The sequence below is a fragment of the Plecotus auritus genome (genome assembly GCF_963455305.1).
Source record: "Plecotus auritus genome assembly, chromosome: 1".
NCBI classification, from domain to species: domain Eukaryota; kingdom Metazoa; phylum Chordata; class Mammalia; order Chiroptera; family Vespertilionidae; genus Plecotus; species Plecotus auritus.
This window is the reverse complement of record NC_137770.1, coordinates 26,312,279-26,324,581: the sequence shown is the minus strand read 5'-3', so window position 1 is coordinate 26,324,581 and position 12,303 is coordinate 26,312,279. Positions and strand designations below refer to the sequence as shown.

General features: G+C 52.6%; 1 protein-coding gene across 1 annotated transcript in view; it reads right to left on the bottom strand.

Moving 5' to 3' along the window:
• LTBP2 (latent transforming growth factor beta binding protein 2) overlaps positions 1-9,463 on the bottom strand; it is a gene marked incomplete at its 5' end in the record, with an annotated part of 94,206 nt that extends 84,743 nt beyond the window's left edge. The window contains 2 exons of the mRNA XM_080679759.1: positions 2,647-2,717; positions 8,970-9,463. Of these exons, the coding sequence (XP_080535885.1) occupies positions 2,647-2,717; positions 8,970-9,463 (565 nt within the window). The remainder of the gene's footprint in view (positions 1-2,646; positions 2,718-8,969) is intronic.
• Between the last annotated feature and the right edge of the window lie 2,840 nt (positions 9,464-12,303).

The following is a 12,303-nucleotide window of genomic DNA, read 5'->3' as shown; positions in this document are numbered from 1 at the left end:
GGTAGCTGGTGAGAAGCCCACCCCCTCTAAAGCCACTCTGCTCCAACTTCACCTCAAACCTCAGCAACACTCTCTGCAAAGCTGGCTAAAGCTTTCCAGCCCTCCTCCCAACTCCGACCCCAGTCCCTTCCAAGGCCTCCCGAGTCTCCCAAGGCCCAGCTACTCAAAGTGTGGTCTCTGGACCAGCAGCAGCAGCATCCCCTGGGAAATGTTAGAAGCACAGACTCTCAGCCCTGCCTGATGTGCTGAATCAGGATCTTCACTTTAATAAGATCCCAGAGGATTCAGGGAAACAATCAAATTTGAGTTGCCCCCCCCAACCCCCCTGCCGCCAAGGCAGATATTCCTATGAGTAACCCCAAACTCTCAGTGTCTTCGGCTCTGGCTCAAATAACCTAGGGTGCTTTAAAAAAAAAAAATCAGAGCTTCTGCTGAGCATAAAACTACCTGCTACAGCAGCTACATACATCTCTTGCTTCTCTGCCCAGGGAAGGCACTGATTTTGAGTCTCAGATCCTCCTCTAATGAGGTGTATGCCCTTGAGCTAGTCATCACTTCTCTGCATCTCACTGTCTTCATCTTTAAAATTATGAGGTACCCCTCTCCCCCCAGCCACAGACAGCCTGTCCTCTGAGAGCCCACACTAATCCAAGGTCTTTGAAAGGCAGGAATTTCCAGGAAGACAATGTGTCTTGCTGCTTGTTTTTGAATTTGGGGTTTTGATTTCTTTATCTGCAGATCCTTAGAGAGGCCCAAGATTCTGCCTGAGCATCATTGTCTGACTGGGAGAGGTCAAGGCCATGAGGTTGGAGACAGAACCAAGAGCTTGGCCAGCCAGCATCCCCATCCCCACAGGGTGGAAGCAGCCCCATCTTGTCCCTGTCTCATCCCTACTTTGGGGGAGGGCGCATCAGAACCAGAGATGAGGGCCTCCATCAGGCCTGGAAACACCATAAGTTTTGTCAGGCACCTGGATACCCTCACACTGCAAAGGGCCCAGGGGTTTGTCGTTGGGCAGGAAGGGGTGCTGGTGAGACTGAGGCCTTGCAGTCAGGTTTAGGGCCTGCTGGTGGCAGCTCCAGGCGGGACAGTTGTGGGGAGATCCTGGAAATTCCATACAGACGTGGGGAGCTGATGAAAGCTTAAGAGGGGCCCTGGGTGTGAGAGAGAAAGATCCCAGGGGCTTCCTGAAACCCACACATCTGTCATTATATGTGGGGATTCCAAACTCCAGAAGGCCCCAGCCTCAGTTGGTGTTTAGAGGGAACAAAATCTCGTAAAGAAGAGTGTAGGGTTTTGGAGTCGGACTGCCTGGATCCAGCCCTCGCTCCAGCACTTGGGGTAGAATATCCTTGGCCATGTTTCCCAACTAATTGAGCGGCTTAACTAAAATAATGTATGTGAAGAGCTTAGCACAGTGTTGGGAACATAGTAAATCCCAAGCTATTAGCTAGTAGTGTAGTAGTAGTAGCAGCAGGAGTGGTAGCAGTTGTGATAGTAATAGTGGTAGTAGTGGTAGTAGTGGTCGTAATAGCAGCAGTGATGGTGGTGGTAGTGGTAGTAATGGCAGTAGTAGTTCATTGTCTTCCCCACACAGATATAGAAAGTGAGGCCCAGAAAGTAAGATATTTTGCCAGGAGGGTGTAGTGATTAAGAAAAGGGACCCTGGCCTGGCTGGCATGGCTCAGTGGTTGATTGTGGACCTAGAAACCATAAGGTCATGGTTCAATTCTCGGTCAGGGCACATGCTCAGGTTGCTGGCTCAATCCCCACAATGGGGCATGCAGTAGGCAGCTGATCAATAATTCTCTTTCATCATCGATGTTTCTCTCTCTCTCTCTTCTCTCTACCTCTCCCTTCCTCTTTGAAATCAATAAAAATAATTATTTTTTTAAGAAAAGTGACCCTGGAGTCAAGTCACCTGAGTTCAAATCCTACCATTTCCAGGTCATGTGACCTTAAGCAAGTGACCTGTCTATGCCTCAGTTTTCTCATCTGCCTACCCCAGGGGAATGTGACTGCACCATGCACAAAGTGAGTACTGCCTGGGTATTGGTTCTTGCCCTTGCTACTGCCTCTGACAGCATCAGTGGAGGCTTGGGTGCAGACCGCCTGGCTCCTCCTGCCTCGCTCCCTGGTTCCCACCTAACCAAGAAGACTGTTCTCTTTTCTGTTCTTTCACCTGGGCCAGCCTGCCGGGCTTCAGAGCAGTCCAAAGGAAGGCTGCTCCAGACACGGGATCAGAGCCACATCAGACCATCCTGGCAGGATGCCGGACAGAGGCCAGGACCAGAGGGTGGATTCCCATAGGACACAGCGTGAATGGTGCCCGGGAAATGTGCAATGCAGAGGCTCTGGGGCCAGCCACATCCTACAACCACAGTGGGGTGGGCGCTTAAGGAACCCTGCGGGCACTGCAAGTGAGGCACCCACACAGTGGGACAGCAGGAAGGGAATGTAGGAAACATAAGTGGGGCTTTTATTTGAGAAGTTGTTTTCAGCATGAGGCATTTTATAATCTCCTCCCTTCCAGGACATGTTGTCTCTACTCCAGAGAGGAACTCTACTGGGGAAGACACTCCAGGTTTGGAGCCCCCACGCTTGGAGGAGAGAAAGGAGAAGGGTAGGTGGGGAGGAGGCACTCACGTTTGATACAGTGGTTGGTGCTGTTTGCTGTTGTCCATCCCGGGCAGCACTTTCCCCCGCAGACATTCCTCCTGTGGAGTTACCAAAACGGGGTCAGGTATAAGGATGCTCAGAGAGGGATTATTCACACAGCCCCTCTATTGGTCCTGCCCTCTGCAGATCACTATCAGGCTGTGCAGACTGTCCCCCTTACCTAGGGAGGCCGGCTGGCCTGGGGCAAGCACTTTGGGATCCTGCAGATCTAATATTAAATCCTGACTGTCGTTCCCTGCATGACTCTGGGGACCCTCACTCTCTCTATCTGTACAATCCAGAGCCCACTGGGTCAATAATGACAGTGATCATGACGATGACCAAAAAGCAAGTCCAGAGAGGTTCAGTCACCTGCCAGGGCTAAACAATAAGTGAGAGCCAGAGCCAGATTCAAACCTGAGTTGGCCCAACTCTAAGTCATGCTCCAACTTCACATTGCCTCTCACCAAAAAATAAGCACCACAGTCCTTGCCCAACAAATGCTGACAACCCAAGGGGAGCAGGAAGACACACATAAAACTGTCTGAAGGACATACATATGCATCACCTGCCCACAAATGCACACTGGGAGGAGCCTTGGCCCGCCGGCAGGCTTACACAGTAAGACTGAGCCCTGGGCCCTAGCATTTCTATTTCAGCAGGGCTTGTGAGGGGGCCTGCTGCTAGGAAGGTGGGGTTGGGGACTTGGGTTAAGCAGCCTCTGCTTAAGGAGCACTCTGTTTTAACTTGGGCAGGCCGATGGAACTTACTTTATGGGACACCGTCCTTCTCCCAGCTCCTCTTTGGTGCTGGCCCTGGGGCCACCCATAGGAAACACTGGCCTGCACTAACCACTGGGGAACTCACCCAACTCACCCGAGCTTTGCTTTCAGTAAAGGCCCCCTGCAGCACCAGCAGGTGTCACCAGCCCTGACTCTCCATCTAAAGACCCAAATGTCTGGACCTGGGTGATTTCCCTAGAGGGGCTCTTCCTGGAGAAAACCTCTGTGAGCCTGACTCCTTGGCTCAGGCTGGGCCTGGGCCTGGCTTTCTGGACCCCATCATTAGCATCAGAAATCGTCTACCAAGCACTCACTGAAACTCAGGGTGAGTGTGGTGGCCGAGGCACAGAGCCGGAGAGTCAAGGCGAGGGACCGAGCAGGGGGCCGTCCCTGTGACCTCTGTGGCCAGCATGGTGAGCATCTGCTCCCACTTAGGAATTTGTTTGACATTTGAGTGGAACCCAAGGCTTATGTGGTTTTGGAACCTTCCAAAACATTCAAAATAAATTCCTACAGCTTGGAAAAGCTGAGGTTCTTTCCTGGCCCTTTGGCCCAACCTCCAGGAGCTCCCAGAATGTCCCCCCAGCCAAGGGCTGTGCCATTCCTGCCACCTCGAAGCCTTCAGCAGCTTCCTGGCTCCATGATGGCCTCCTCCCCATCAGGGCCCAGGCACCGGGTTCTGGGGAGGGGGCTAGTTCTCACACCCAGGGTTTCTGAATGTGTACCCTGGTAGAAGCGGGCAACTACCTACCAATTTGTAAGTCATCACCCCTTGTTGGGCAATGGTGCTGCATATTGGGCTAATGTGCCATTAGCAGCTTTGATAAAGGCCCAGGAAGTCTCCAAAAGGAAACAGACTGCATTCCCTGGGAATTTTCTTAGAACTAGGGCCTCTGGGAGCCCAGATAGCATGAACTGAGGGGCCTGCCTGGCTGGGCGGTCATGGCATGGAGCCCTGACCAAGGAGGCCCCCTGAGCCAGCTGTCACCTCAGGATGGCTTCTCAGCTGACTGTGGGAGGGCAGCAGTGGAGCCTCCCTTGCCTGCCCATGGTGGAACCCTCAGGGCCATCAGGAGGGTTCCAGAATCAAAGGCTGCCAGGCAGTGGGGATGGGAGGAGCAGTTTGAGACTGGAAAGGTACTCAAGAGGGATTCGGGTTCTCCATGAGGGCCTCTGAGGTCCTTTATAGGCCAGTATTAGAGTCTTGAGTAGAGGCCCAGGGAGGTGGCCATTCAGTGGGCTCTGCCCAGCTAGTGAAAGCAAAGGAGCCTGACTAGCTGGGGCATATAACGCAGTGGTCTGACTTCCCGGGAAGTCCCCCTTAGCGATCATAAGAGCCCAACCTTCCAGGTGACACCACTCAGCAAACATTAGCCCAATATGCAGCATCATTGCTCAACACGTGGGGACACTTCTGGCTAACAGCTTGGGGCAGTTGCTGTTCCACCTGGAACAAATCTGACCAGACTAATCCTTTGTTAAAAACCTCCATAGTTCTCTATTGGCCTCTACAAAGCTAACCAGGCCCCCACCTGCCTCTGCAGTCTAATTGTCTCCATCACTTCTCCCTTGTCTCCATGACATCCATAACCAAGGCTGTGATCCTCCAAGGACATAAAGACATCTGCCAATTTCACTCTCTATGGTCATATTTTGATGCCTTTGCTTAAGCTGCTCTCTGCCTAGAATGCCTTCCTTCTCTCCTTGGGCAATTAAAATCCTTTGCACTCCAAGACTTCCAAATCAAATGTTACCTCCTTTGTGTAAAACCTCCCTTGCCATCTACCCAGCCTTCCCCATTCTCCATTTCCTGTGCTCTTTCAGTACTGATTGTCTCAGGATGTTGGTTTTATTTGACTACCTTGAGGGCTCTTTCTTATTCCTCTTTGTGCTTCTAGAGTCTAACACAGTGCCTGACACGTGTGATACATTTAATACTTCTTTGTTTCACTTCACCTAGTGTTTCCCAAAAAGCAGATGAGTAACACTGAGGGCAGGGAAGTGAGTTTCAGGTTTCCACAATCACAGCATTCAACAATTCTGAGTCACATGGTGAGAAAGTGATTCCCATTTCATTGATTTTCTAGTCTGCCTGAGGCTGAGTCCTTCCCCCAACACTTGCCTGTCCCTCTTTTAACAGGGAAAACACACCACAGGGTTGAGCTTCTTAAGATAATGATGTCTGACTAGAATATGAGAACATTTTATTTTCATTTCAATTTTCCTACAGTTATCTTCTCTTCATGACGAGTGGTACTATTTTCAACTTATGATAGTGATACCAAGTTTCCTTGAAAATGAATTTATTTATGTAGAAAAATGAGTCAAGCACTGTTTGTAATAGCAAAAAAAAAAAAAAAAAAGTGTAACTCATCTAAATGTCCCAAAAACAGGAGAATGGATAAATAAACTGTGGTATATTCAGACAGTGGAATAATATACAACAGTTCAAATGAATATAAACTTGGGTCAATTATATTAACATGTTTAAATCTCAAAACTCTAAGGAGGAGGAGGGAAGCAACTTGTAGAAGGATGATACAGCATGGCATCACTTATCTATGTTTAAAATGTGCAAAAGAAATTGTTATTTTGTGGATGCTTGCATCTGCAGTAATAGTATAAAAACATACATTGGAATCATAAATAAATTTAGGGTAGAGCTAGAGGCAAATTTATAGAAGAAAAGTCAACTAAAAAAAATCAGAAGCAAACTGTGCCAAAATATTAAGGTTTGATAAAGCTGGGTTGTGAGTTATATTATATCTAACACCTTTTTGTGTGTTTGTACAAAACTTCATAATATAAAACACTTTAAAATAAGTAAAACACAAAATCCTGTTATTTTAACAGTCTATAAATTTAAAGAAAAATGATAGAGCAAGAGATAAAAGAGGAAAATATTATGAAGGCATTATGCCTTGAGGCTAGTTCAAGAAACTCTGAATGTTAAGAAACAATGGCTTCAAAAATCCCCTGTAGACTGTAAATTTCATTAGTGCAGGAATTGTGTCTGCCCTGCCTTGTTGTGGCAATAAATCCTCACTACATTGCAAGTTCCATGAAGACAAAGGCTTTATTGGCCATTGCTGTATCCCCACCATCCAGCACAGTGCCTAGGATATAGGAGGCCTTCCAAATATTTGTTGAATGAATGAGTGAATGAATGAATGAATGAATGATCCCCAGCAGTAGTGAAGTTATTCCAATCTTCACCAGCAGGTGGCACTTAATCCTTGGCCCTAAGGAGCCCACAAGAAATTGCCAGAGAGGTCAGCCTGGCCAGGAGCCATTAACCAGAATAGACCTGGGTAGAGAAAGCCCATTAACAAGACTGCCACTCAACCAACTCCACCCCCCAACTGACTTGGAGTGGCTGGCTGGAGTGCCAGAAGAACTCACCCTTTATCAAAGCTGCAGAAAATAATCTGGGGAAGGAGCCAAACCCAGCATGTGATATCCTGTCTCCATCTGCATACAGCAGGTGCTTGTGGGTGGCACCCAGCCCATGTTCTTACACACCTGTGCACATCTGTGCACAGCCTTATTGCGGTGACAATCTGCTTTGCTCATCACTACCTCATTTCATGACTTCTAATAGTTCACCCTCCCGCCCCTACCCTCTGCTACCCCACTTTCCCAATAACCCTCACCTAAATGCCTGCAGTATAAGCTCCTCCATGATCTGGCCTAACCTATGCTCCCAGCCTCACCCATGGCTCCACTGCAGTCTTGCCTCTAGGCCGATGCCAACAGTGAGAAGCCCTTGTCCTTGGGCAGGGCTTCACCTTTAGGCCCCACTCCTGCCACCTCCCCTCCGCCTCCCCACACACTGCCCATTGAGCACCAGGGACTCCAGCTCACAGGGTCTCCTTGTCCTCTGAGCTCCTCAGCCACAACTGTCCCATTCCTTTATACTTAGCATGAAGCTTCTGGTACTAAAAAGCACATTCCTGGTACATATCTGTTCATTTCTCCAACTGATGATAAGTAATTGAGTTGCTCTCCCAGCAGGAACAATGCCTTTTTCTCTGGAACCCATCCCCTATCCCATGCTCCCCACACTTGCTTTTAGGCAGCAAGCCTTCACTTGCACGGGTCAGGAAAGGAAAAAAAACAACGGGAACACGGTAGGTGCTTCATTAACAATCGTTGACTGATTCTGTGTGTAAGTGACTTGGCAGTCATGGGTCTACGGCCCGCCTGCTTTAAACTTGGCCTTCCATGGGCAGCAGGGAGTTCATTCACTCATTCAACGGGTACTTAATGAGCACCACATATACCCAGCACGCTTCTAGGCAATGGCAACGCGGCGATGAACCAAACAAAGCCTGTTTTCATAGAACTTACATTGGCATGAAACACAAACAGATACATAATATGTCACATGAGAATACGTGCTATGAAGAAACATAAAGCAGGGTGAAGGGAGAGAGGGGGGGGCAGGAGTAGAGCAGAGATCTGAAAGAAGCAAGGGAGTCCTGCTGAAGCGTGGGAGAAGAGTGTGCAGCCAAGGAAAACAGCCAGTGCCAAGGCCCTCAGAAAGTCCTGGGGATAGAACTGGGGGTACACGCCCTTCCTGCTGTGCACCAGGACTAAACCAATTGGTCCGTCGGACGCAGGCCAAAAGGGCTGCCAGGGTTCTTCCTCACCAGCCCTGCGTTGCCCAAGGCTTTCTGCCCTCCGTTCTGGAGACACCTGATATACCCAGGCAAGGCCCAGCGCCTGGCAGCCAGGATGACCCCCGACTGAGGAGCCGCCCTACGCTGCGAGGGCGCCCCCGGCGGGCAGTGGGTGGTGCCTGGAGAGAGGGGGAAATGTAAATCGCTGCGATGGGAAGAACCTTAGCCCTGCAAAGTGACTGAGTGGCGCTGACACTTAGCCGCAGAGGCAGATACACAGACCCGTTCCCCCAGGTAACCCCTGTGCCGCAGCCACACCGGGCGGGTTTCCTAGCCAAAGTGCCCCCGATCCAATGCCCATTCCCACGTCCAACCATCCGTGTACCCAGGCCAACCTGCGCCCAACCCAAACATGTGTCCCCATGCACAGGTTTCGCTGCCAGCCCCCCTCGCAGAGATGCATCTGTCTTCACACTCTGGAGCCCCCCCCCCGTTCCCCGCCCCCGCCCCATATCCTCCACCCACCTGCGCTCTGTGCCCGCTCAACCCCCCTGGATCTGAAGCACCTGGAACGCCCACTCTGCTTCTCCTGCCCAGTTCCTTCTCGGACCCCAGCAGCACAGGTTAGCTGAGGGCGGGCCAATGAAGAGGCGCATTAGGAAAAGATTTAACGTCGGGCGAGGTGGTACGAAAGAGTGAGGATGGTGTTTCTCTTTCCCCACAACTTTTTGAAAGTGGGTCAGATCTCCAGGGCCCGGCTCGTGCTGGTTCCCCGCAGCACTGAGGTCAGAGGGACGGGGAGCAGAGCCCGGCACCCTCTCCTCTCGCCTGCACATCCCTCCAGGAATGAGCGCACAGCCCCAGCCCTCGTCCCCCAGCCCCCCACGCTTTCTTCTCTAGTGCTCACCCCGTGAGCCGCCCTCGTGGCGGGGTTGGGGGCGCAGCCCGGGGCCGCTGCAGGGTCCCGAAGCGCGGGAGAGCTGAGGCCGCCCTTGCCCGGGGGGCGGGCTGCTGCTGGCCCCAGCGACTGCTTCTCCAGGTCTGCGCAGGTGGCCGGACTCGCGGCGGCTGCTGCGCTCGGGGCGGCCTCCTGGCCTCGGTCTCGGCGGGCCTCCAGGGGCTCCCCCAGCCGGATTGGGCCCGCTCCGCGGGCGGTGAGCCCGGGACCGGCGCGTCCTGCTCCCGGAACAGACTGTACACCTTGGCTGCAGCCGCTGCGTGGTGGTTGCCCCCCGGGCGCCACAGACGACTCGCGTCCCTGCCAACCGGCTCGAATCGTCCCACCGGGTCCCTCTGAGCACGGCCCATGCCCACGAAGAGAGCCAGGGTGAGCGGCAGGAAGCTCCTCCAGGGGTTCCACCGGGTGCGCACGGGGCAGGGCGCTGGGGCCGGCGGCCTCATGGCGCCGGGGGCCACCGGAGAGCGGTGTGAGCGGGGCGAGTCCGGGGCTGGCAGTCGGTTACCCGGGCCGCCGGCGGGCTGCGCTCGGGTCCCCTTGGGGCGGCCCGCTTCTCTTCGTCTGGGGGGCCCCGAGGGCTGGGCGGGAGAGCGGCCCGGGCTGCGCGCCCTGCGCCCGACGTCCGCGCTGGGTCCCCAGCTAGAAGCGCACGGCTGCTGCACCTTCGCGCCTTCTCCCTCTTGCTGTAGCCTTCCGAAGGGGAACTGGAAGGTTTTTATTTTTGGAAACCTCTCACTGATTTTTCGACTCTTTTATCCACACCATGCCCCCTCCTCGGAGGGACAGCTCAGCCCCCCTCATTACGGGAGAGGAAGAGAGGAATTCCAGCAACACCCACTTTGGCACCGCGAAGCGAGCGGGCGGCGAGGGGGGTTAACCCCTGAGTAGCTGGGGGTGGCTCAGGGCTGACCCGAGGGCTGGTACGGGAGGTGCCGCCTGCAGTGACAGCGGCACCGGAGCTACCTTTCTCCTGTCCTGGGCAAGCTCGAGCTGCTGACCTTTCCCGAATTTACCTCTCGCCCCTGCCCTCAGAGACAAACTCTGGGTTGGATGACCAAGGCTGCAGCCTCGAAGGCCTGAAGGAGACCGGGAGAGGTACCAAGAACGGCGTGACAGAATCAGGACCGTAGGGACCGACGTCCGGGCCCTTCGCTTCTCGCCCCGGCCACTGGGGGCGTCCGCCGGGGTGCAGGCTAGAGCTGGGACAACGCGGGAGAGCGCTGGAAGGTCGCCTGGGGAGGCGCGCGCCCTCTAGTGGAGTTGGCCGCGTCCTTGGCCATCCTGCAGCTTATAGAGTGACCTGCCACTGCCAGACACCTTCGCTCCCTGTTCTTGTCCCCTTTCTGTTGAGTCAAGGTCAAGCCTGATGGCAGGTCCTAGAAGAAGTGTTCTCTTTTTCACAGAGGGTAGACATGAAAGATCTGGAATAAGGTCATTCAAGAAGACAGCGTGTGTCCAAGGAGGGAATGAAACCCTGGCTTCCTGCCTGGGCTCAGAAGTCCATCCCTCGCTCAGGAATTTCACCCAAGGGGGATTTAATTTGCCTCTGATTGATCTGGTGCTCACATCATCTTGCACTGGCAGTGAGGGGACAGGGATGCAAGAATGCCAATTGCCACCCATCTGAGTACCTCCAACAATCAGCTCATCACTCACACCCCTGGCCCCTTGTCTTAAAGCCTAAAGGCCTGGCAGCCATGACTGCCCCTGGTGCATTTCTGTAGCCTACTATTTCCTAGAGAGACAGAGGAGTCAGGAGGGCACCGGTTTGCAACTTCCCACACGACACAAGGGACAGGCACAGTTGCTACCCAATGTTGGAATAGGCCCTCCACTCCTGCAGCCTACAAAGACCTGTACGACTGGCCCCCTATCTGATCTGTCTCACCTCTTGCAGGGGCGCTCACCACTGCATTGCAGCTGCATTGGCCTCCTCTCTGCTCCTTGAACAAGCCAAGTGAATGCCCACTTCCCTGTCCCTGGAACCCTCTTCTCCAAGATGTTTACAGGAAGCTCCTCATCACTTCTCTCAGCTCAAACATCCCCTCCTAGAGTGGCCATCCCTGGCGTGTTCCCCCCCTCCCCCCCCCCCCCCCCCCCCCGCTAGAGCAGCCCTCCCATTCCCAAGTCATCACTTTCTAACACATCACCATTTCACTTTCATGGCTCTAATGATGAGCTGAAATGATCTCATTTATTCCTTTCCTTGGATAACTGGCTTATAGGATGGGCTGAACCTGAAGACATCGGGTCTTAAGGATAATCAGGAAACAGCTATAGTATTTTTCTCCCCTCATTGCCTTCAGCCATGTTATGGTGAATTTCCTTTCCCCACCCTTAATCTCAGAGTTTTTGGCTTGACCTTCCCTATCAGGCACAAGAATAGTTTTATTTCTATAATTAAGACCAATTTTTCAGGCACTAAAAACTCTGGTCCTGTCCAAATAAAAAAATCCTTATCCAATTTAATCAATCAAGAATCCAATTCAATACTCCTCCCTGCCCCCCCACGGGACTGTCCCCTGGCTCGAGATCCGATAGTGGAGAGAGTAGAGTGTGATCTGTTTTTCTGACCATCCTTTTTCGGTGGTGGCTCCTCTGTGTCAGGGTCAGGGGAGAGGTATTAGAGGAAACGTGGCAAAGTCTTACTAGTATGTGACAGGTGCCCTTGGCTGGCAGGTGCCACATGCTGGCTCTTTCATAGGCACATTTGTGGATTCTTGGGAGGCCCCCTGCAAGTCTTCCACCCTGCACTGCTGTAACAAAACACTCTCTGGCCAACCTCTTGCAGATCCCTGTATCCTCTGCCTCTTGCGGACTTTCTGTTCCAGGCCAATAAACCAGTGGCGAGTTGGCTGCTCCTCCCTCTGCCATAGAAGCCACTCCAGCCAGGCTCCACAGTCTGAACTCTCCAGACAGGAAGTATCTACAAGTCTCTTCATTTACATTCCTCCCCAAATCCTAAAGACACATGTTGGGTTCTCCCAACAACTTTCTTGCTGTGCTTTGGTGCCTCAGGGTGCTGGCAGATTCCAGCAACTCAGCCAGCATCAGTGGAGGGAGAGTTATGGGAGTCGTGCTGGTTTCCTCTTCTTGAAGGCCCCCAAATTCTGCAACTGGTTCTCTTGGAGCCCCTTTTACTTGGTTTCCATTGGGGAGTGCCCTCAAGGGAAATCTCAGCCCTGCCTACCAATGCAACAGTTCTCTACCTCAACACTAAAAAAAATAGATTTGTATTGATTTCAGAGAGGAAGTGAGAGGGAGAGATAGAAACATCCATGAT